General features: G+C 35.6%; 2 protein-coding genes across 3 annotated transcripts in view; both read right to left on the bottom strand.

Annotated features, from left to right (window-relative positions):
* LOC118742490 overlaps nucleotides 1-21,316 on the bottom strand; it is a 50,681-nt gene extending 29,365 nt beyond the window's left edge. Inside the window, exon 1 of the mRNA XM_036474609.1 lies at nucleotides 20,330-21,316. The gene's annotated coding sequence lies outside the window, so the exon portion shown is untranslated. The remainder of the gene's footprint in view (nucleotides 1-20,329) is intronic.
* On the bottom strand, nucleotides 210-7,651 carry LOC118742491 (phosphatidylinositol 4-phosphate 5-kinase type-1 alpha). 2 transcript variants are annotated; one of them, XM_036474611.1, is made up of 2 exons: nucleotides 7,149-7,651; nucleotides 210-4,760 (listed from the first exon to the last, which is right to left on the bottom strand). In XM_036474611.1, the coding sequence occupies exon 2, from the start codon at nucleotides 4,670-4,672 to the stop codon at nucleotides 2,336-2,338; it is 2,337 nt and encodes a 778-aa protein (XP_036330504.1). In that variant the 5' UTR covers nucleotides 4,673-4,760; nucleotides 7,149-7,651; the 3' UTR covers nucleotides 210-2,335. The 2 variants fall into 2 exon arrangements, with proteins under 2 accessions (XP_036330504.1, XP_036330503.1); XM_036474610.1 differs by having other exon boundaries at nucleotides 7,157-7,651.
* Nucleotides 21,317-26,221: the final 4,905 nt, after the last annotated feature.

Here is a 26,221-nt window from a genome sequence, read left to right as displayed (position 1 = left end):
GTCGGTTAGGTTTCACAGAAGTGGAGAATGAACACCTCCCTAGGGGCAAAGAACGTAGATAACAAGAAGGGACAACTCGTTATAATTGTGGCGAAAGTGCGCAACAGGGGCGTGCCTTCTCTTTTCATCCAATCAAAAAACGCACTAGGGCAAAAGAGAAGGCACGCCCCTGTTGCGCACTTTCGCTACAATTATAACGAGTTGTCCCTTCTTGTTATCAATGTTCTTTGCTAGGGGTACCCCTTGTCACTAGCCTCGACATTTCGCATGCTCCCAGCCTTGCTTTCACTACTCTATACCAGAGTAGCTGACCGATAAACTTCCGTTCCCACGATAGTCGGGTCTACGTAACCGGAACGACCCAGATTTATATCTGGCCAAGGACTGTCACTCCAGCAACATTCACAAAAACTCTTTGGGAAATCTGTATGCTATTACAACAACAACAACAACCGACAAACTCCACCGGGGAATTATCCATCCTTAGAAAGCTTGCAGTGTCAGTTATAGCCTCGTTGTTGAATGCGACTTCAAAATTCAGGAAAGCAACGACACAGAACGAGATTTCTCTATATAAGCGACCAAACTATGAAGTGAGATCTCCCTAGGTGGATTTACCTTTTCGGTATGCATGTTGGTTATCTTACAGTAGTCGGCTGTCGATTGTGTCAGCAAGGAAGGTGCTAACAATCCTTCGAAGTGTTCTAAGAGCATAGAACGAAAGACTTATAGAACTGAGGTCCTTAAGATTAATTTGTGAGGCTTATCCGCTTTAATTACCACCATGAATGAGCTTATTTCGAATTACCGTCAACCGCCTTACGATTGTTTTTCTACGAAAAGCCTTTTAGAAGTAATTTTGAAAATCATCGTCACTCATTTGGAAAGTACGTCAAATCGTAGCTTAAGCTAAAGTTAATCTCAATGCCTAATGCCAATTGGGTTAACACTTAATATTGCCTTAATTCAAATCAGTGTATACTTATAAACACATACATACATACATATACATATGTAATTAAAAACCCAATAACTATTAAGCGCTAGCGCTCCTTAATCCAGCAGCTTCACAATAAGGCTATTTCTGAAAATACACCAATACAAGCTGTTTAAATTTTACGGCAAAAATTGTTTACGGTATAATGCAATAATAATAAAATATTAATGCAAACAATTGCTGAAAGCGAACTGCCGCGCACAATAACAGCTGAAAATTCGCTATGGAAAACCAACGAGTCAATAACTCAACTTGGCATTCAATACATACTAACATCAACTATAAGGAATGTGTGAACATGAGAAGATTACCTTTTTTCTGAAAAATCTACACTCATTTATTAAAGTTTATTGCATACATGTATGTACATAAAAATATCGATATGTGTTGATTGCTCCCTTTTCGATTTGTAATTTTAATACTACGTATAATTATATAGTAGACTCTTAGCGTTGCAACAATCTGCAGTGTAAGAGTGTATGAACTGTTAAATTTATATGTTCGCACACATTTATAAATATTTAATTGTACTGCTAAAAATTAGATTTATTCGTTTAGTTCATTTATAATACCAGTAGTTAATTATTAACGTACCATCCCATCGCCTGGTATTCTATTTATTTATTTTCTAATAATAAAAACCTGTATCACTGCCAATTTCACACAATTCGTGTGCACTTTTCGGTAATTTTCGAGAATTCTTTTCTGGAAAAAATATAATAATAACCATAATCGGTTTGCAGTAGCCAATTAGTTAAGGACGTTCAACAGAAATAATTTAAATAATAAAAGTGATAGCCATAAGTGCCTAATCATTGCAGGCATTATAATAATGTAAATAAAGCAAAATTGGAAATTAATACTCAAAGCAATCGAATAGCCTACATATAAAATACAATTTCGTTTATTGAAGCAGCAACACCGCTGCAGCTGTACTTTAATAATACGAATATCCACAACTTCCACTTGCTTGCATCAGAAGACACATACATAGCATGAATTGGCAAAAAGGTGAACGCATCACATAGAATTGACATTGTGGGAGTCGCTACAGTCAACTAGTTTCTACAAGAAGTGAATTTTTTATAAGCTATCATTAATTCTAATAAATACAGGCATATATGTATATAAAATAGTATTAAGCGCACTTGGTCTAAATGTTTTTAATGGCATTGGTTTCACCACTTTTCATGCCAAACTTATCGAGCTTTGTTTGCTATCTTCGAATTATATCGCACAACAGCCCATTCGTTTATACAATATGTTTTCGCCTTCTTTCCCAAATTAATCGTCTTAACCTGAGCCATTGTCCATTGCGCTTCTCCCCACCCGCGCATCTCATCTCACATCATTCAACACCAACGTGGTTGTGTAGGTTTGCGATTGCACTGCCTTAACGACAGTTGTCTTCTGCGTCACATGCTGTGTACCATTGACATTGATCTCCTCGCTGCTGCTCATCAATACACCCATCTTATTGTTGACAATAATGCCATCGCTGTCGGTGTCGTGTGCTTGTACTGGCGCAACTTCATCACAACCTATTGTCGTAACTTGTACATCGGACCTGGAGAGTCGCGGTGAATATGCACGTCGCGTTGGTGAGCGTGCACCACTGGTGGACGCTATTTCATCGTCACTATAGTCGTCCGTGGCGCTGCTTACTGCACTGCGGTTCGAACTGAGGTAGGAACGCTGTGGCGCCAGTTGAGTGCGTATACCCCTCGAAGCAGAGTTGCGATACATGCCACCCGTTGTGGATGACGTAGCGGTGATGTCTTCCTCGGAAATGTCATCAAAAGCAGGTGGCGGCGTCGATGAGCCAGACAACAAAGGCGGACGTGTGTGCGAGGCTAAATTCTGTGATGGCGTTCGTTGTGGTGTGCGTAGCGTTGTCGAAGTCTTTCGCTTAGACGGGGAATGTTTCAGCGGAAAGGTTGGCGTCTTCTTAAATACAGTTTTGCTCATGAAATTCTGAAAACGCTGCGCATAGAAAGATGGACGACACACCGATACAGTGTCGCCATTGTAGATGATGCTCTTGAACGTGTGCTCGAGTTTCTTCTCTAAGCGATATGATTGTAAAATGTCGATTATACCTATGTATAATATGAGGCGCTCATCATTTTCAGAGCGCGCTGGTATACCGCCAGCTGGCACATCTTCGTCCTCCTCCATGGGTATATCCATGTCGGCGGTGATTGACTCCAGTGCGGTCGAATGCGCCACCAGTCGTTGACGATTCATGCTTCGCGAGCGATTCAGTGCGGTGCCAGCCGACTGCAATGCTGTGTTCGAGCCAGCATTCATCGTTTGATCAAAATCGGGGGGATCCTGTGTCTCTCGTACTTCGTCCGATCGTTGCAACTTGGCACGTGCATTACGTATCCGCTCTTCACGTTTCTCCTTTTGTGCTAAATCCAGATTATGGATGCCTACCAGCAGCGAGTAATCCATTATTTGGAAACTCTCCAGCACCATACAGTCCCGTTGAATTGTCTTTATTAGCGCATTATATTTGTCAGTTTCAAGAAAAATACCATTCGGATGGTGATCCATGAAGTCAAGGTCCTTAAACGTAGGACTAGCCTTCTGGCGTTCAGCTTTCGAAGCCTTACGACGAAAGGTGGAGCCCTTTAGATCATATTTGGCATGCATTTTAATGTCGGATGGCAGCAAATTATTCATTGCTACAAGGCGTACATTCTTTGCATTGTAATGAAAACAATAGAGTCCGAAAAATTTTGGCAGTAAAGTGCGTGGATTCTGCGAGAGATTCATGTAGTAGCCTGGCAGCAATTTTTGTAAGAACTCGCACTCCTTTTTTTGCACTGTCTTTATTATGAATTCGTCATCATCGGTCAAGTAAAAGATCGAGCCGGACGCGCCAGGATTGGAAAGCTGGCGCAAAGGCGATGCACACATCGACATCAAAAAGTCATCGGGCGCTATACCGAATAAATCGCGAAAATAACGAAAAGCGATAGGCGCGTACACTTTAAAACGAAATTCACTATAGTGATGCGCTGGTGTTATCGAGGAACCGTCTGGCGGAAAAGCAATAGTTTCCATTTCCCAAAAGTCTTTCATTAGCAGGTCGCGTTTAGGTTTGCTCGCCAAACTGCCGACCGTATGTTGAATGCCGAGTTGGATGGAACCCATTATTTGTTTGGATTGTATACGTTTGTATGTTACCTCGCCGCCTTCGTCAACGCGCCGGTGCCCAATTTTCTTCTCGTGCTTGCCGGCGGACGATGGATTACGCGAAACACTCGCATCCAGTGTGCTACTTGCGCTACGCAGACGCTGCTGCTGTGCGGCATTTACTGCCATTTCGGCATGCATTAGACGGGTTGATTCGTCGCCACCATGCGCCGCTGCCGCTTCGCTATAATAGCTTCGAGATGTAGACGGAACAGCAGGCACTATACTATTTTCGGCATTTTTGCTCTGGTGGACGTCCAGTAATTGCGAGAAAGTTGCGTCGGCGGAAACTTTATTTTCTGGACTGACAGAAGGTGCTATGGTGACGGCATTGACGACAAGGGGTGGTGGTGGTGTTGAGGGTTTCGAAGACGAGGGGGTAACAACTTCAGCGGTGTTATCTGCGTGCTGAGTGGCTTGTTGATTCACCGCTGACATTTCAATGGAGTCAGCTGCCTCACCAGTCGCCATGATGGGAATGTGCTTGAGTTAATAACACTAAACCAGAAAGAGGCGCGAGTAGCTGGTATCTGCAAGTGGCAGAGCGTCAACAGGAAGTCTGGAATTTCGGAAAATAAATACAAAATTGGCAAATCCACTTTTCAATAAATTTAAAAGCAGACAAAAAGTTGCAACATTTAAAATATATTAGGTAGTAATTTTTTTCACTACACTGTTATGCACGAATCAAATTTGACTCTTTTATGTTTCGAATTAGCACGGAAATCAGTACTAAAAAATTCGGCCTCCTTTACAGTCGCTTCTACTGACCCAGAGGAATAGCTTTAGAACGCGTTTCTAGCAGAAAAGTCACGTAGGTTGCCAAGCGCCATAAGCGCGTAAATATATGTACATAAGTAGGTGCAGTAGTAACTGCCGCAGCGTATTGAAACCACACGGGCAATCATATTTTGTGCATTTCTCTTTCGATTCTTTATTATTGAAATGAGTCGAATATAAAATAATTAAAAAAAAAATATTTTTATATAAAAAACGAAATTCAACAGCAAATTGAAATGTCAGACGCGTACAAGTGCAGCGTCGTTGCACCGTTTATGGGCGCATACCAAGGTGTGGTCGCATCATACGCGTACACCCACTGCAGTAACTGCCTATTGGACGAGCAGCTGTATGAATTCACAATGGAAATCGGGAATGTGTCACTATAGATAATAAAAACTAATAAATGAAGCAGAAAAAAACGTGAATACATGCCTTAGTACTCATACGGGCGCAATTGCGCTTAACATTACTCATAATTGCCGACGTAAACAGACGTACATATGCATGAATAAGATTGCATACATACGACACTATTTAATCCATCTTAAAAAATGCGTTCAGTTGTTATTGGGCCTGTTTCTCCAAAGTAAAATCTCTAAACAACAACCTCGAAAAAAATTCAAAAGGGGTTCACTGTGCAGTGAAATTTAAGAGAAAGTGTAGGTCAAACCAGTTTTACTTTAGACTTTGCTCGCACAATACTGCTAGCTCTTTAGTTATGTATACACTTAATTTTTAATTGAACAAGTTTTTAGGTAAACAAAACTACAAATTTTCATGAATCGTTTGCCGACTGTATGTATGTTTTTTGAAGAAATAAAAAGAACTTAAGAAGTGAATGAGGCAGCCGTTTTTGTTAAAAACTTCAGAAGATTTAGGCGTACTACTAGTGATTTCTGAGGGGGTTCTCCAACATGTATAAGACTTAGCGCCAGACGTGAGCAATGAAGTGTGAAAAATTCGAAATGCTAAAGTTATCTCAAATGCGGTAGCAATAATGGTTTATGACTGCAATACATATTTACTACAGGTGTGAAAAAATACAGATACAAAATACTTTACAGGCATACTCGTCAAAACTTTTTACCGTATTTTTTGGAGGGTGATGTATATATGTGTGTACATATATATACACGTATTTTGAAACATTAATTTGAAATATGGCTGCAAAAGCAAACAACACCAACAATATGTTTATTGGCCAGCGTTCGCCCAATATTCACGATTGAGTCGAAAGCTATTTTTACATACACTTGGCAAACAAAACGATCAAAGTAAAGCGGATAGCATCTACATGTGTACATATGTATTAAGATTTACTGCGAATGGAATGGAGAAAATTCCGATACCTAGATGGTATATTATATAAAAATTATATTAAATAAATGAATATACCTGCAATGTGGTCTACAAATAGACATTTATGTAATATATGTCTATCATGCTCAGTATGCAGGAAAAATTAATTGCAGCCAATTAGCGTAGATGCGCATGTGTGCATTGCGTACCAACAAGCATTAAGTTTAGTAAATACTTAGTGCATTTAGGTACAATGAAAATTCTTATCAGCTTAGCATTGAGCGCGGCGTAGATAATTATGTACCTAAATTTGTCAAACTGAGTACAATTTTGTTTTACATATCTAGATACTTCCTAGTTTAGTTATCAGAGTATCTATTATATTTTCGATGCCCAAGAGGGTAATTTTATTTGCAACATACGCCCGCATAAACATCTGAACTTTGCTGCATCGGGATATTAGTATATGGACTTTCGTCACTTTTGCATACAATTTAAAACTAATTTTGTTGAAAAGCTTGTAAAAACCTTGCTTTTTGTGCGCTCTTCATTGAGTCACCGGTTTTTTTTGCGCTCTCGGTTAACCCGTTTTGAGTAGCAAAAAAAGCGGAGTAAAGTGGCATTGGAAGCATGTCGTCATTCTATCGTAGTTTTGTATGGAATTTGCGTTTATTCACCTTGAATAGCGCATAAGCTAATAAGTACTAAGCACAATAAGTGCGAACAGCTGGCAGGCTCTTAATCGCAGCCAAATCAATCCAATTGCAGTTTATCTTGCCGCTAAGGACTTAGAGGAATTTTTATTAAACACTTCTTGTAAATATGAATTAATATTGCAACTTTTTGTTTTTTTTTGTTTTTTTACCTACTTACAAACGATTAATGCACACAGTGAATGTGACAGAAAATTTCGTGATCGACGTAACAGATGATCCAAAAAAATACGCCTACAAATGAGCCAAGCATTCAGCACATTCAGTAATGGTTCCAAAACAACAAGTGGCACAGCTTTTATATTCTTAATTATTTATTTCCAATTGCTCCATTAGCAAAGAATTGCAAGGAAATTCTCGGCATATTACGCGTATCACCAGCTGCTTTGATACGTACATATATACAAAGCGATTTCGTATGCCGTTGAACTCCAGTATTAACATATTATTTCTTCTTGCCACATATTTATTATTTTCACATTAATTTTTATTAGAAAAAAACTAATTGAAAATGCCAGCCACCTGCCTTGTTTAACAAATTTTCTCCGTAAAAAACACGTCCAACACCTATCGACTGCTTATTTTTTCCAAAGTCGTTTGCGTTGCTGAATTTTCATTGAAATGTCAACGCAATTGGACCGCTCCGAAGGAGTGACTGAAATGGCATTCTAAATATGACGGCAAATTGACGTCGTTTTGAAAGCAAAACGGTGTGCGAATGAAAGAGCCAACACTAGCTGCAAGCCGCAGTGACTCATATCCAATGACTCTCGCTACGAGCGGCCTCTTCTGGTGACAACATGTGATCAGCAATGTGGCATTGCCAGTCGGAGTGGTTAGTTTTGCTTTAAATTTGTTAAGCCAATAAGTAGAATTTATAGTTTTTTCGTTAGCCGTAGATGCGGAAACTAATAATAATTACATATATATGTATGTAAGTGGGTGCGTATGCTTGCAATGTATGTATGTATACTAATTTTAAGTGCAGTTATTTTTCTCATTTTTTATTTCACCTCAGTACTGTTATCAATTTTTCTTTTTTTTTGGCAGCACTTCGGTAAGTTAATTAACGAAACTTCCGTTATCATATTTTCTGCTGTCAAATTGACTGCATCCTTTACCGGCCATTGTTTTTTTTTTTTAATCTAGCAATTTCCTTACCGTGCCACGGTCAGAAAAAAATTGTGCTTCTTGCTTGTGCTTCTTTGTTTTTTTCAAAGTTTAGTTTTTGATGTAGAATGGCAGGTATGTAATACGAAACTGCATCGATTTTTCATCTCCTGAAGATTTAAAAAAAAAATGGACTTGGCACCTTTTCACCCTTAGGTGAGGATATGCATCCTCCAATTTAATTACGAAAGAGAGAATAACTCAAGTGGTACGGTAAGTACCATTTCCCAACTGGTGTATCCAATTGTAGCTGTTTTTGTTTTTCTTTTTCAGAAAGCGTGTAGAATTCGTGAAAGAAAAAAAGGTAATTAGAAAATAAGAAGGTGGCGAATGGCCTTTCTAAAAATTTCTTGCGATATTGATGTAATTAGCAGTAGCGATTTGCCTCTCTTGTTGTTGTTGTTGTGGTCTAATGGCTCGATGACCATAAATAATACCTGCTGTTGTGCTATGCAACTACTTAGAATGTACTTACTTTCAACTTAAGACACAACAGAGCCACTCTCCACCGCCATGACTGCAATGAATTGTGTGACAATGCGAACGACGACCGACCGACAGCGCTATGAGGGAATATTAATTGGATATTGGCCACTGCTTGTAACGGCATCGATTACGTCCCCAACTTGGTAATCCACAAATCCGCCAAGGAACAGACGACCTAAATACTCAAGTATTTGCCTGTCGGCAAAGAAACTTCTTAATTAAAATTCAATAGACATGCGCATTAAGCAAATTGGTAATACTTTGTACTTAATTGTACTTGAGTAGCGAAAAATATTTAAATTTATTTTTTTTTTTGTTTTGTGGCTTTTGCTTTGGCTCATTTTAATTTCAATAGCTAAGTACCTACTCGACAGATACAAAAATATTTAAGCATGGCGATGGCTACTTATATGTATTTATTGTATGTTTGTATAAGAATTCAGCTGACAGTGCTATTATTGCAGTTGTTTGCTTGCGGAACACTATTAAAAATGCGGCCATTGACTAGGCTTAAATGTATTCCACCTCATCTGCATACGGAGTGCTAATTAGAGGTAGCTAAATTACAAAATTCATTAAATTTTCGCGTAAAAAAAGAAAAACATAGTAACAATATATATATATCTCAATTGAGTTCCTGATCTGCCGCCTAGCGAACAAGTTCTACGAGTATTAGCAGCATGAGGGAATCACGACACAAAGTAGAAAATCTACAGAAGGTACTAATGATGATTAAGCTGAGTCAAGTTGGAAGCACCTGATCGATGTAACTACGTTACAAATCAGCGACTGAAAATAATACATATGTATGTGTGTATGATTGTACATATGCAGGTATTGCAGTCCACTTGTGTGAGGGATGGAGGTGCTGGCAGCTGAATGACCACGATCATTACACGGAATTTGTCATCTTGCCGCAATTGTTGTATAACATGAAACCGATACATGCTTAAAAATGCCTATATGTTTGTGTAAAAGTAATGTTTATATATCTCGTCGCGCCGCTAGTCCTCGTCTACAATAGCATCACCGCTCCTATAAATTCTCAACCTGTTCTCGTTCACTTGCTCATCCACATTTAGAGATCACGTATGTTGCAGTTAAATAAAAGCAACAATTTACTTATTTTTTTATTGTTTTAAAAATGACTACCGGTGCTACCACTTTTATTATTGCTGTTGGTAAGCTCCTATTTTTGCACTTGTCATCTCGAGAGTGTTTGGATGTGCACATGTACTATATAGTAAGGTATTCGCAGCAGGTATGTATGTGAGTTATATCACAGATGTACATGCATTCATATGTAGTACGTACTATACGTAGATTTGTATCCATCTACGAATATGTGTTTGCATATTTCACTTGCCGCTTGAATGACTAAATTATATTAAGCTTTAATTGCGCCTCCATTGAAATTTTGTAAATTATTGCGAATATTATTATTCAGCACGTTGAAAATTACAGTAATAACAATTTTTATAGCATTCCATGGAGAACACAATAGTAGCAAAACCAAATTAAGCAACATTTCTTGAAAGCTTGATGCACTGAAGATGGGATACAACTTTATCTTTATCATAGAAATGTGGATCAATATATATGTTTGTATGTATGTATGTATATGTATACTAATTTAAGATGAAATGCATAACGATAAAATAATTTTCGTGAGTAAAAAGTCTTGCATAGTCTTGTGTATGCATAAACAGATGTCATTATTAGTTCTATACCGTTGTGCATAAGCTACATATTTAATAGATATCAACACATTTTTTTTTTTGTTTAGCCTTTTTATACACCGTTTTGAGTAAGTTTGTAACCGTTAGTTGCGTGTGCTCTTTTGTGTGTGCCTATGTAAATTTGAGCGCGTAAACTGAAAACGCAGTTGAAATACAAAATCAGGTGGTCAACTAAGAAGGTAAGCGTGCAACGAGTTATGCTTAAAATATGTATAATACATTTGGATTCATATACCAATACATAGAAGGTATGTAAAAGCGCAGCTGATAAGACAAAATAAAAGAAATAAAAAGAAAAAATGTACAGTTAACCTAGGTCGATTAAAAAAACCGCTCAACTCTTCTTTTTTGGAGTATTTTTCTACATACGATTAATAAAACTGAGGACTGTGGGAAACTAGTCTTCTTTTCTTAGCTGATTTGAAAATAGAAAGGTGATTAATTATATATAGTATTTTTTAATGCCTAATAGCTCTATTCCAAATGGCTCGGGCTTGGTCGCATATTAAAGAGCAAAAAAAAAAAAAAGACTTTCACAAAGTGTTAAATGTACTCGGAAGGTGAGGAACAAAAAAAATTTTCTGTGAATATCAGAGTAGCTGCAGATTGCTTAAGGAAGAACCTACGCACAATGGTATAGAAGCCGTCTAAAAGTAGAACTCGACACCAAAGCCTTTGGGCGTTATGGTTTATGGCCGAATAAAATGCTGAAATCCTATAAAGTGATGGACGCCTAAAAAGCCATTTATGGAGTTCCGCTCTAAGGAACGCGCTAGCTTGCCTTTTTCCCTAGTTTGAGTGTCAGTCAGCTTGATAAGGAAGTCTTTAGAAACGATTAATCTAGATCCTAAGCAAGAACTCCACAGCGCTCACACCGACATATAAACCTTTTAGCTGAATAAAGCTTTGAAACCCTGAAAAGCGCTGAATGCCTTAAAAGTTCTAGATTTGTAAATTAATGCGAACGGTTTTTCAAAACGAAGATAATTTTCATATAGAATATATGAATAGCTGTATGGAGAATATGCGATCTGATCATTAGTGAGCAACAAGATTCAATCTAAAATTTTACTAGACTGTTAGTAAGAATATCTTATCTCTCGAATCTGGAAAGCTTATCTTACAGACCAAAATTCCAGCAGGGTAGGCGCTTAATTTTAGACATACTCGTACGTATATATGTACATACATTATCGAGTAGCACTAACAACAGCATTTTTTACTTTACTTTTATTTCATAGTTTTTCATGTGCCACAAAGTCCATTGCTACTTTTGCGAGACATATTGACCAGTCAAAATGGTTTAAATGTTCGAAACGGATGCACAAATTTTTTTTATCTGAAATAGTTTAGACTTTTGGACTACAACAATTTTAGAGAATCATATGAAGTTAGCAAGCGCGCAAAAAGCCCCAGAGCAATTAGTACGCTTACAGATAACTAAAATAGACACATTTCAAAGTACGAAAGTTGCTGCGATAAATTGGACGCGGCACACTTATTTTGACCATAACAAAATAGCTGCCAGAAACGGGGGAAAAAATAAAACAAAAAACACTTTGAACTATGCAACAAAATGGAAATTGAGAACTAAAATCCCATTTTTTGTAGATTACTGAGAATAAAAAGCACTTGCCGCGCATGTTAGGTCATTGGCTTCGAGTGGGCACTTTGCTGACGACAGTTGAATATTTAAGTCAACGAAAAAAAAAACAAAAAAATAAAATAAAAAATGTAACAAAAAGTCACAGCAAAAAGCACAAGTAATCCGATCCGAACTCCACGAAATTTACATGAGCTTGCATTGATTGGTGGCACTGACCGTTCATTGTACGGTGTCAGACGACACACAGCTGCATACATACTTGGTTTACCTATGCACTAAGCCATTTAGTGTGCACTAACTGGACAAATGACGCTAATCACAACGACAATGGCTCGTCAAGAAGTTGAAACAGCTGTTGACTGCTGCTGTCCGGCATTAGCTGTAGCTCTTATTGTGCCTATAAGGACCATTGATGTCCGATGTGTGCTAATAAAAAACTGTAATCGAAAGCATCAATGCAAGTCAGCATTTGAAGAGCTGAGTGTGGATTTCTTAGTATGAAAAAAATCATCATTGCATAAGGCGGTTTAGAAGTCAACTTGTTCCGCGTTGATAACGATTATTATCAAGGGTAGTGCTTGCTGTACATACATATATGTATGTATATACATTAGGGTCGCCCAGAAATACACAGGAAAGTAAAATTTTTGGAATTTTGGAAGAATATCAGTCCATAAAAACTAAAATTTATTGTATGAAAATATTCCCCTACAAAAATTTTCAAAAGATTCGTTTTTTTCTGCAAATTTGACTTGAAAATTTAGGTTAGGTTAGGTTGGGCGGCAGTCCAAAAGTAGGACACACTTAGACTCAGGGTCCTTTGTGATACCGCATGAGGAGTTTTTAATTGAAAATTTAACAGAGTATTATTTTCAAAAACGTACGTGATATGATTACAATTATATCTAGCCCTAACCGCCAAAATAACGTAAGCGACAGTTTTTTCAAAACTTTCTTTTTGATGCAGAAATATTGAAAAAAAATGTCGCTTACGTTATTTTTGTGGTTAGGGCTCGATATAAGATAACTAAGTTTTGTAAAAATGAGAGGAGATTATCGATTATGAAGAAGGAGCTAGCAAAATTTTTATGTTTAAATACATATATGTACATTATAATTTTATTGCTTGAAGATTCCTTAAACTTTAATTTTATTTTTATTTGTTAATTTTTTTTTAACGTTTTTATAGCAACTGTACGAAACACTGTAATTATGTGCATATATACATATGAATATGAAATATAAGAAAAATTTCTGCTGGAAACAATTTTATTTTTTTGGGACTACCCTAATGAGCATATATAGTAACTTTTGACACCATCAGCATAACCAGCAACATGACAGTTATTGCCAATCGTCACTGCAGTTGTCGTAAATGCGCGTCAACGAACACAATCGGCAATTAAGTTTAGTCGCAGCAATAAGTCTAATTGAATTGAAATGGCGTTTGCTCTTGGAAAGCTACGATATTATCACCAATTTGATACTGAATTTTGCCATAAACGAAATTCAATGAGTCGTTTAAATGCTACCGAAATGGTCATCATATGTACTTACACATGTACGTATGCGTGTATATAAGTGGAAACATTAGATTGGGTCGCAAACAGTAGCAATATAATTATCATTCATAGCTTTTTGTAGTATATATCAAATATAGCTCATAAACTAGAAGGCAATCATGAGGCATCCTCCAATCTCTCCCACATAGTACTAAAACGGTAGATGACAAATTATTTGAATGGTTGACAGTCGAACTCGAAATGCAGTCTCAAAGCCTAGAAAAATCAACCACCGGAAGGAGTTTCACTGATCTCCTACGCTGATGATTTGGCGTCCGGTCATGGCAACGCTGCTTAACCTGATTTTCAGAGTAAACGGATCTCTCCCGTACTTTTTTGCGTATTCGCTGCAAGGAACATAACCCTCCCCTCTACGAAACCCTCGGCAACCAATTTTACCACCTGGATTGAAAAGCTATATATATATCTTTAGTCCGACACCGCCGAAACAGGTTGTTGAGGATATTTATTGATCGACTAGTCGATTTAGGCAGGGCTTAGTAGTGTGGCTACAACAAAAACAAAAAACTTTTTTCTTTCGTATAGGAACCGACCCGGTCTAATGAAGATACATATGTATGTATTTTCATTTGTATGCATGAAATGTGAATGCTCCCGCATTGAACTTGCGAGATTTTATGCAATTCTATTGAAAAATTATATGAAGTTTTTATTTCTATATATCTTTCCGTCTCCCACCCTCTCTCTTGTTGTGATTGCGGGAGTGCATTTTCAGTAAATTTCATGAGTGTGGTTATACTGTCAACAATTCCATATAGAGATATACATATATGAAAGAATGTATATTCAGGAAATTGCACGCCCGTATGTAATAGTTGGAATTTGTGGAGGCTATTACAGCACCTGACACTTGCCTTTTTGTTACTCAACTACTAGAGAGCATCAATACCATGAGAGAGCATTATAATAGTCGTTTCAATCATTCGCATTGGCTAGCAAGCTTGCTAAGCTTCAATGGCCCGTAGTCATAGTCAAAATAAAGTCGACTTTAAAGTTAGTTGCAGCTTTTTGACATAATTTTCAATGGGATATCTGTCAAAAAAGCTGCAACTAACTTTAAAGTCGACTTTATTTTGACTATGACTACGGGCCATTATTTCCAAGTTTTTCCACAACTGTATGTATTTTTTTGCGCAGCTTAGTCATTCGAGGTGCATACTACCATTGAAAAGAGCCCAGGTTCGATTCCCGATATGAGCAACATACAAATAAGATTTTCCCCGAAGTGGTCCTTTCTCGCCAGGCAGTGAAAAACTTTCTTCCGCCATAAAAAGTTAAAAAAAAAAAAATGATTTTCTGGTCGAAAGCTTCGCAAAAATATTGGCTATCCAAATATTTTTGCATGCATTTGTATAAGTTTATATGTAAATTTTCAAGAGCACCCTATTTTAGAATTGGGTTGAAGAACACCATATCTCAGGATTAGCTTGAAGAACACCCTATCTCAGAATTCGGTTCAAAAACGCTCTTTACATATTTTCAATATATGTATTTTCAGTTGAGATAGGGCGATTTTGAACCGGCTGCCGAGATAGGTCGATCTTCCACTCAGCCGTCGATTTTTAATGTATCTTTGTATCGATATACATACATATCGCTCATTTACTTCAATAGTGTCACAGAGTTTCCCAATAGAAAAATATAGATTCTCAAGGATTAAATGTCATTTCTATCAAAAAGTGTTTCTCCCCATATAAGGTATTTTTTGATTCCATTTAGAAAAATCCTAAGGCGTGGGAGCTTCACATATGAAACTTTTTTCCCACCCTAATGTATATACATTCATACATATATATAGTAATCTCATAATTTAACGTTGAATTGTTGAATTGCGTTGTGTATTTAATTTCATCAAGCGAAATTTATTGTATTGGCTTCTTCGCCATGATTTAAAATTTTAACAAATGTTTTTCCTTTTAGTAATAAATATTTTTCCAAACATACAGTATTCTTTTTACGGCTAATTGAATAAATATGACCGCTTAAAGTTAAATACTAGGTAAATATCTGATGGATTTTTCAATTCCCAGAAAAATGTGTCATTAGTCTGGGTCACCCTTAAATAGGGTTGCCTTAACTGACGTTAAGCCCGGCACGGTCAATTGACTTCACCTGTTCACCTGTTTTCAGTTATAAATAAATATAGATATTCATTTATTTATTTTTTCAATTAAATTTATAATGAATTATAAAATTTAATAGTTTAGTTACTGCGCTAACTGGAAAACGTAGTTCAAATTTTAAGTAGCTATTTACCGTGGATTTTTGGTAAATTTTTTTGTGGAAGATATTGCTCATTTTCTCTGTACAAAAAATTGTCGAACGCACTTTGTGTATGTAAGAAAATGCGCGAACAAAAAATTGCCAAAAATCAACGGTAAGTCCAAGCTACTCCGAACTTGCACTTTGTTATAAAAACTTAATGGATTACAAAGCTGCGTGCTCAAAAAAACTCTAAAACATCTGATTAAAAAGTTTAAAATTTTGATCATCATTTGTTTAAATTCGACGAATTTTTGTAAATGTTCTACAAAGTGTTGATTACATGTTTAGTAATATATATTCTCATAAAAAAATAAAAAAAATTTTAAACAAGAAAAAGTTGCCAAAACTTGCTAAAATGTCTTTTCCCTATTTACATTCTTGCTAACATATATTTTGATTGTGTGTTCATTTTTGCGAACATTTTTAAAGTTTTTTTCTCTTTGTTTTGTTTTAAATAAAATTGAAATTGAGAAATCTGGTCACCGTATGTATAATAATACATGCCAGATCTCTTAGTGAGGGATATATTTTGTAATTGTCTGATCTGGTTGGTTCCGACAAATGATTAATATATTATTAAGAGGTGTCCACGATCAGATATCTCTAGAACTGAGCGACTAGTTTGCGTTAAAACAGGCAGACAGAATGACATACATACCGACATACATACATACAGACGGTCATGTCTACATAGATCGACTCAGGTCATCAACATGATTATTTTGTCTTGTTTATTAAAAGCAACAAAATGTTTTTAACTTAAGTATTAACTTTTATATTTGGCCGAAAAAATAAATATTTTAAACTTTTAACTTTTATTTTTTACCGAAAAAATAAAATTCATGTTAGAACTTTTATATTTGACTAAAAAATAAAACTAGAATTTTAACTTTTAATTTTGACTAAAACATATCGGTGAAAAAATAACTATTATTTATTGACTGTGTATTTCTATATTAACGTGACTATATGTATCTTTCAGATGCTTTTTGTGAAAGTGAGTGCGTGTGTGTGTATGGAAGGAGAACCCGCGAACATTTGTGCGAATTTCACTTCACATTTCCAACGAAGTCCCATCTGAGTCACAAGCGTTAATCCAATCAGGAAACACAAATAAAAAAAACCAAACAGCGCCAGTTATAATTGAGAACAATGTTACGCACGAGTGTGTATAAGTATAAGTATAAATGACAATACATACATATTTATTCGTTGCACCACAAAATAATTGCCACCTATCATCAGAAATGTAAGTGGAAATTTTTTATTATTATTGTATTTTCAATAATCTTATTATATAACAAACCATAATGTGTAAGTTTCAAGTGGCTAAAAGTTGCCGTTGATGATTTTTTTTTTTTTTTGCTAAAGGTGTTGCGGATTTCTTCCATATACAAATAAATTGAGTTTATTCGTGATATGGAAGCCAATGCGACAAAAAAATTCTAAAAAATAAACGGTACTTCGTAGGCACTTCAAATTGGCACATTATCGGACTAAAATTGAAGGGGCTAAAAAACTGTGTACTCAAAAAAATTCTAACACTTCCGAGAAAAAAGTTTGAAATTTATGTGAAAATTTGTTGCACTTTTTTGTAGCTTTCTACAAATTATTAAGCTTGGGTTTGTATCGGGTTTGTCTGAGAATGAACTATATTTTAATTGAAAATTCTTAAAAATAAATAAATAAACATAAGTGGCACACAATATCACTTTGAAATGGCGTGCTATAGATATGACCGATACTGTATGTATGTATGTATGTATTTATGTCTCTATAAGTATTTATTCAGTCACTAGATAGCTCGTAGGTGTCCCGCAAAAATATTATATGAAGGTCATTTCGAATTTCATTAATTTATCACGCACTTAAGTTTGCAGAACTTTCGCCATTCTGCTTTGTTTTCTTTGTTTTTAAACGCTTGTACTAAAGAGAAAGATAAGCAAATTATAGTTTTTAATAAAATATGCAGACTCACATACTTGAAGAGACATAAATACATTTGTAATATATGCTGAAAAATTGATAACACTTAGACGTTTTTATTGAAGTTTTGTTCAGAAGTTAAGCGTTTATAATAGATAGTAGATGTACAGTGGCATATATAAAAATGTGATCACGACGAGTTAACTCTCATTCGGCAGTTTACTACAGGTTTTCAGTACAAAAATTCAAAGTTAACTGTCGAATTTGAAATAAAAAAAAAACTTCAGTGTGATATAGAATAACAATATGGGTACCAAATGAAAAATAAAATTCAGTTTAATTTTTTGGTGCATAAGGACGATTATGTATTGAAAATACCCTTTTAATTAATTTTATTTCTTTTAAGCTAATAAAGATAGAACTACGAAACTCGAGGATGTGGTCGAGTGGATATTAGTGCTTAACAAATATTTTTTTCAAAAATAATTATTGCAAAATTTCTAAGGTAATCAAGAATAAAATTTTAAAAGGACATTTTCAATACCTAATCTTCCTTCCGCATCAAAAAATTTAATCGGCTTTGATTCTCGTTATTTTGATACTCGTGCTGTTTCTCTACAATGCACTGATTTTTTTTAATAATTTCATGTATTAATAAAATTTTTTAAATTTAAAAGTCGTTTTAAAAAAATTGTGAGGTCAGAAAGAATAACTAAAAATGCAGCTTTAGTATATTTGGCCAAAAGGTTTGCAAATATATTAATTTTGTGTGTGTAAAATTTAAGCTCTTCAGTAGATATATTTTTTTGGGGCCTGTCGGTATTTTTTCATTATTTTATTTTTGCGGGGTTTTATACGTTTTGTTTAGGGATTTTTGTGAAGGACTTATTAAGGATTAAGGGTTATTCTGAACTTTTCCAGATTTGCCAATTTTTTTGCGGCCTCTTGCTTCATAATTTTTCCGTTTTTTAGATTGTTTTTTACCTTTCGAGATTTCCCGTGTTTTAAATGATTTGGGCTTCTTGGTACATATCTATTCGGCGTTTCTGATACATCTCACGACTTTCTACAGATTCTCTACGGGTTTATTGGAATCTTTTTGGAACTTTTCGAGTTATTTCGTGTTTTTATATGAATTTTTTTTGCTTCTAAATTCTTTGGTGATCTCAAGCTTTTTTCGCAAATCTTTATCATTTTTTATTCCATCCGGTTCCTTCGGGAATTTTAGAAACCTTGAAGAATCTTTTCTGGACTTTTGGAGAATTTAAAGGTTCGTTTTTGATTATTCGGGAAGCTTTGCGATTCTTATGGACTTTTCGGGGTTTCCTCTGAATTTTAACTTTTTTGTTTATGAATTCAAAAATCCGCGCGGATATTTAAAATATCCAAAAAATTTGACTTTAAGTTTCTCGCTCAAAATAATAAAATCCGATTTGTTACCAAAGCAATTTGTTTTACTTAAATGCCGCAAATATCCAAAAAAGTAGGGCCGTATATTTTTTCTTTGTAATTATATGTCAACATACATATTTCAAGCAGAAATACATAATAAGGGGAAAAAAGATTTTTTATTCGTCCGAATATTTTTAAGTGCTACTGTGTAGAATGAATGTATATGTTTATATAAATATACATCTATGAATTGCAGCATGTATATGTTTTCCGCAAAAAAATATGCGACTACATATACATACATAATGAGAGTAGTCCCAGATAAGTTTTCATGGGATGCACATGCGCATTAAGTAGTCATACCTAATCTGCTGTTTTTTTATAGTAGGTAAGCACCACCTTACAGGCAAACAAAACAAGTTCGCCGTACCCCCCTGAGTCTAAATTTTTATTTTTTTTGGAACTTGGGCGTTTTTAAATTTTTCGGTGATACATTCGGCAAAATTTTTTTTTTTTAGATCGTTCTTCTGAAAAAAAAATTACGTCCTTAGCAAAAGCTGAATGATTTGTTTGTGAGCTTTAATTTGCTTGACATTAGGATGGCACACTATGGTAAAAAGAACTGAGCTTTGGTGAGTAAGTACTAGAAGGGGTTAAAAAATTCTCTCCTCGCTACAAGAAGATACAAGTATTATGCTTTACGATGCGACTGTTATTGTCGAAGATATGACGAAACATGTAAAAGGCTACCTCTACGTTAGCAAAAAAAAATCCAATTTCCTTGCCTGGAGACAAGAACAAAAATGTATGTAAAGTATAAGATACGACTTTAAGTAGCAAAGTTATGACGAAAAAGGTAAAAAGGCGACCCCTACGTTCGAAAAAAAAAATCAAAGTTATCTTGCAAATATACTTTAGACTCAGTGGTGTACGGCGAACTGTTTTTCCGGTACGGTATTAAACGATTAAAAATAAAAAATAAAATTTTTATAAACCGAATATTTCTTTGTGCCACTGTAAGTAGTTACATAAAAATGTAGGACATGCCTTTCGTTAAATAAATACAATGCAAGCGATTCTTGTCAACTTAATGTTAGTTTAAACTTAAGATGATCGTAAAGCATTTAACCCATTGTCAGCCATGGCATGCATTTATGCTTACTTACCTAATTTACTTTAGTTACTGTTCCAGTACTGCGCAAATAATCCAAAAAAGACGGAAGCTTGTATCCGGTATCACTTGTTGGATACAGTTATAACCAGTAAAGGGTATAATAACAGCAAACACTAAGGAATGTATGTATGTTTATATAAAAACAAGTTTTTTTTTCTTTTGCGCAAATGTGCTTTGTTTTGCTTTTCGTTAAACTATTTTAAATTCCACACGCTTGGCCGTAAGACTTTGCTTTATTTTATTGATTTTGTTTTTATTTTTTAATATTCCAAACACGCACCAACCAAATTGAAAATATAACAAATTATGTATTATCGACAGTGCTTTTGTGGTTTTGGTTCTCAATATTATAATGACTTTGGTTTTCGTGTCACTACTGTTTGTTAGCTATAATTAACAAGATTAGCTTTGGCACTGAGCACAACACAATTTTTTTTTATACATATTTTTTCCATTCACTTAGTGTCACTAAACAAAGCGCGCTTTTCAGTATAGAAACTGGAAACACCGTTAAGCGACAGGTTCACTAGTTGCACGTTGACGGTTCACTTACAGATTTCCTTCTTCAATCGCTTAGTTTTGTTTTATTGCACTAAATAAAAAGTATTTTTTTTTAAGCTTCTGGTTTCATAATTAAATTGACACTTATTCACGTAAGTTTGTTTACTTCGCTATCCCCACACGTCTGCTCACGCCCGTTTCTACCGTACAACTTCTAAAAACATTCACACCTCAGGCGCTACGATCATTTCGCATTTCTTCGGCTCAGACCTGCTTAGTAGCCCTCGTATCTGTCTACACGTCTACGTTGTAGTGCGAGTGAGCCGCATTTATGTTTTTGTCAACAGCCCAGAAGACACCCAACGCCCGTCCGTTGGCTTCAGGTAAACAACTCAATTCTCTCACTCCAAGTAAACTCGATGAGTCAAACTGCTGGAGATGAGTGAGCGAGCGAATGGTGGCGGCATATGAGGCACTAAGAATTTCCAGCAAATGAATGACGCATAATGCGCTTTTGCATGACTAAACGGCAGCAAGGCAGTTGAGATTCCATAGACTCTAGAATCACATACAAAGTCACTCACTTACCACTCACTAGCGCGCTCGCTTAGCCAAGGCAGCAACTATGTACTTTGAGTGCCGGCTTTATCAGCAAAGCCGTCTAACTGCCTAAAGTTGCATGGCCACATTGAGTCACTCAAAACAGCTGTGCCAATAGTAAGAAAAAAACAATAGTGGTATGGCACACCGGTCAATCGGTCTGGTCGGACTACCTCTGCTACGTACTTACTAGTTATGCGCATATGTATGTACATATATAGACCATTGACTTGGTAAGAGTGCATATCGGTTGAGCCTCTGACGTATTGGTTGCTTTGCTCTGGTGCTATGCAGCGCTGTACTGCGTCTAGCGTTCAGCAGAGACGTGCAGCTGCTGTTTGGTGTTGTCAAACGTTAATGCGCTTCCAATCTTTGCCTCGCACGCGCTCTACAACCCTCATCCGAATCGCGATCTACTGACACATCGTACAGTGTGACATTTTGCCAATCTAGTACGTTAAAATTCAATTTTAGCCAAAGTTTTATAGATATCAACTACAAATTTGGCGTGATTTTTAAGAAGAACATAAGCTAGTGTCAAAGTACCCTGAACTATTCCAAAAAAGACTAGTTGAAGTAAATTTTATGCGGAGTAAAACCCAAAAATTTATATGACATACATAGGAATAATTTCAAGGAAATTTCATCACTATTTTGAAAAAAAAATTAAATTAAAAAATATTTTTTATACCAAAATGGTCGCCAAGATTTCGCTAAAAAATAAAAACCACCCCCTAAAATATTTGTTTCTAAAAAGCTGATACAATTAGCTAAAAAAAAACTCCATAGGTAGTTCTTCATTAGGGTTTTTCATTTAGGCGTGAGAATTTTATTCTAGAACTACTGCCGATCACCTTCTTAACCCTATAACTCCCCAGGGTTATATTTTAGATCCCACCTCTCATAAAATTTGTTGTTCGTTTAGACCTCTCCTATCACCTCCAGAAATTTTTAGCGAAAGTGTTAATCTTTAACACAAAACAAATTTTTGGCAAAAAAACGCGCACAACTTCAATTTGATCACTCAAAATTTTGTTATCGATGCAAGCTTGCAACAAATTTAGTTTTGCATGCTGTGCACGCGTTTAATAGCTGTTATCACGCCAATGACATTTCTTTTATGCTTATTTTCGTAACAATTGGGGTCTTTTCTAACAAAATTACAAAATATGATTGATTTTCAAGCAAATTTTTTTTTAATTTTGGCGTCCTAGATTGACTAAATATCACACTGTGCATCGTTGAGTTATTTTATGTTGCTAGTGTTGTTGTTGCCATAGTATATTTGCTCATAAGTGACTCGTTGCGCATAATGCACCTCATTGTTATTTTGTGTTACATATATTACATATTTATTATATGCCGACACATACACACATACACGCACATCCCATATCTCTGATGCATAAATTCCTTTTAGTCTATTGCAACTTGAATTCTCTTTCTACTAAATGTTCGTTTTTAATGTTGCTGGCCGCGCAGTAGCACCAAAACAAAACACAACACAACTGCCGCTTAAATGCTTGTTGAGTCGATGTTGAGTTTGCGCACGCGCTCTTCTCAAACATCCCCTTTTCAGGAACCCATCGTTGAATGACACCTTTGGCTGAGCGGTGGGTCGCGGCGCGCATTATGGATAGAGGCGCTTGTTCACATCTGCTGCCAACGGTAACGTTCACCAGATGCTCAACACACACACACACACCCTCGTGCACACTACGAAGTCACTATCAATAATTGTTCATACGAAATGATAGCCACCGGCGCGCATGCGTCATTACCATCGCTTTGTTGTGTATGCTTGCTGTGTTTGCAAGGGTGGATGAGCGGTATAGTGACAACGATGGGCGCTATGATCGAAGGGTGCAATTTATGTAGTATTTATAACGTTTATTTCGTTTTTGTGGTGACGCAGATGCATATGTGGTATTCGTAATCCAATTGATGCTGCCGCTGTGGCTCATCTCGACTGTTGGAAATGTGCGGTATGGTTGTTAGCCGATTAAAATTCTATTGTGAATGACAAATAACTGTAGAATTTGTAACACATATATATGCATTTTGTCCATAATTGTTATGCAAAAATATTCCCGGTAGAGGAATATCGCCTTCCATTAAGGCTTTCAAAGTGGAATTTTCCAATAGGATTTTCTATATCTGGAATTGAAATGCTGAGAAGATCGTACATATATATTTTCCAAAGCAACGTAAATCCTTAACATTGAAAATGCTCCAAAATTTCCCTTACTTCTAGCGGGGAAACTCTAATTGCGGATGGCCTATCAATTTAGCATTTTTAACAGATGGCAACCCTTTTCAAGAGTACCTATTTGCAAACTAAAATCTTCTTAAACGCTTTCGATTGACATTGGGGTGTACATGCTGCAATTAACTGACGAATTAAATTGAATTTGATTTTTCGAATGTGTGGCAACCCGCGTAAGTATAGTTTTTAAATAAAGCCTTTCCAAACCCGTTTCGATTGATACACATCTTTTAATAATTTTTTGAACTTATTAAATAATTTGACTTTAAACTTTTCAAACCGGTGGCAGCCCTCTTTAAATACCTCGAAAATAATCTAACCAGCCTATTCTGCTCGTTACCGATGATCTTGTAACTGGAAAATTTCATTACCAAAAAATGTTACCACTTCTTGTCACTGCGATTTTAGGTACCTTAGATTTTGGCAATTTTTGTACAAGGTTTGAAATTTTGACATACATGGTTCTTGTTAGACTACGAGCTACACTTTCATAAAAAAATTATTATTATTAAAGAATCGAAAAGGAAATAGCCAAGGAACGCTCAAATGTCTCTTCCCTACTTATATTTTCGAATATCTGTGTAGGTACATTAGAGTGGTCAAAAAAGGAAAATCGGAATTTTCATGCTCTCATCCTCTAGGATTGTTATATACCGAAAAAACATACCCCTGTTTTGTTTTTTTTTTAATAAAAAAATTTTCAAAAACAAGATTTTGGTAGAAGTGGTGTAGAATTTTTTTTAGAATCAATATTTTTCTTCTTCTGTTTTCGCTTCTGTTTAGGCAACTTTAAGTAGTAATACCTATTTTTTAAGAAAGCTGTAATTATTTTTAAAGGCCCCCCAAAAACCCCACAAAAAATGCGAAGGGGGACCCATAAAAATATTTGGTATTAAAATATGGTGAAATAAACAATTCACTACTATTCCCTGAAGTCTTCTGAAGAGAAACAGAGTTTTCCAACCAAAAAACATTGATTTTCAAGAATTCTATACAATTTCCACAAAAACTTGTTTTTCCCCCATATAAAATACATAGAAAACTTCGATCGCGCTGAGCGACCTCTAAATATATTTTTATTTCGTATTAAAAAAGAACAGGGGTATATTTTATCGATTTACAACAATCCTAGGGGGTGAGGGCATTAAAATTTCGATTTTACTTTTTCGCGTGCATTTTTGTACCAGTTTTTGAGAGCGGAAAAATTGGGGTAAATGTATGTATTTTTTTTTTAGCTATTTTTCTTGTTAACTTTGTGGCATTACCGGAAGGGGCTACCACGCAAAATGCACTTAAAACCTAGGGTTGATTGAGAAATCGTTTTGCTGAGCAGATAACTTCACGTTTCGGACATATCAAATTGCGCCCTAGATCGTGCTTTCTGGTGTCAAGTGAAGTCAAAAGTATTCGTGGCTTTCTAGCTACAAATTATTGGCATTATTCATAAAAAATAAAGTTGCTTTAAAATATGATTTTTTAATTGAAAAATATATGAAAGCATTAATTTTAAAGCTCTCTAAATCTACTTTTATGAATAAGACTCAATGGCTTTATAGTATATTGTACGTATTTTGAGAATTTAAAACTTAATCTCTAAGAAGTAAAGCCCATGCTTCGACAATTTTTAGCCAAAGGTTGTGTCCAATGTTGTAGTTTTTTTTTTTAATATAATATATAAATTCACGTATGTTTGAGTTATAGCAATCTAATATCTATTGACTTTCCTTTCATGCTGATTTAATTAAATATTAGCACTCACCTCAACTTGAAAACTAAATATATTCAAACCTTTTTTTGCTTCGTGTATGTATACATGTATGCATGCATATTTATTAGCGCCCATATAGTACAAATCATATCAGTTTCCTTTATTTACACCACCCGTTCATTTTTTATCATTCTTGTTTACTTAAGTAGTTAAAACTTTGGCACTGACCTAAAATCCGACCATTTCCCATTGGTTTCCCTATCCAAGTCAAGCGTTTTTGTTTTTAGCAGTTTTGTCCCAAGTTAATACAATTTCGATTGTGTTGCCTCATCACCCCTGTGGAATTTCGATTTAATGCACTTTTTTTTTTTCAAAAAGATAAGAAACACAGTTGAGTAACTTACACCTGTGTAAATAAATATAAAAAAAAAACTATAAATATGTTCGCATTAAGATAAGATAAATTTCGTTGAATTGTGCGTGCGGTGCATAAAAGCTTCGATAATTTTAATATTTGAGTGAATGTAGGAAATGGTTGAATTTACTATTTTAATATATTTATACATATCGAGCTTTTACTCTACCCCTCATAAAAACTGAAACTGATTTTTTTGTTTTTAGATTTGATAGTTGGGTTCGAACTTGGCAGCGATAGACTTAACACGCTCAAGTGATAAATAAATGATGGAAAGAGCAACTCGTTTGGAAATGGCCCGTGTATGTATGTGCGGGATATCAGCTTGAAATTAACTTTTTATGACACTAAACTCTTCTTGAAGTAAACATTCAAAAGAAGGAGTTAATTACAA

Source organism: Rhagoletis pomonella, unplaced genomic scaffold, assembly GCF_013731165.1.
Source record: "Rhagoletis pomonella isolate Grant_MI unplaced genomic scaffold, Rhpom_1.0 Rhpom_scaffold_00007, whole genome shotgun sequence".
NCBI lineage: Eukaryota > Metazoa > Arthropoda > Insecta > Diptera > Tephritidae > Rhagoletis > Rhagoletis pomonella.
This window is presented reverse-complemented; position numbering and strand designations above follow the sequence as displayed.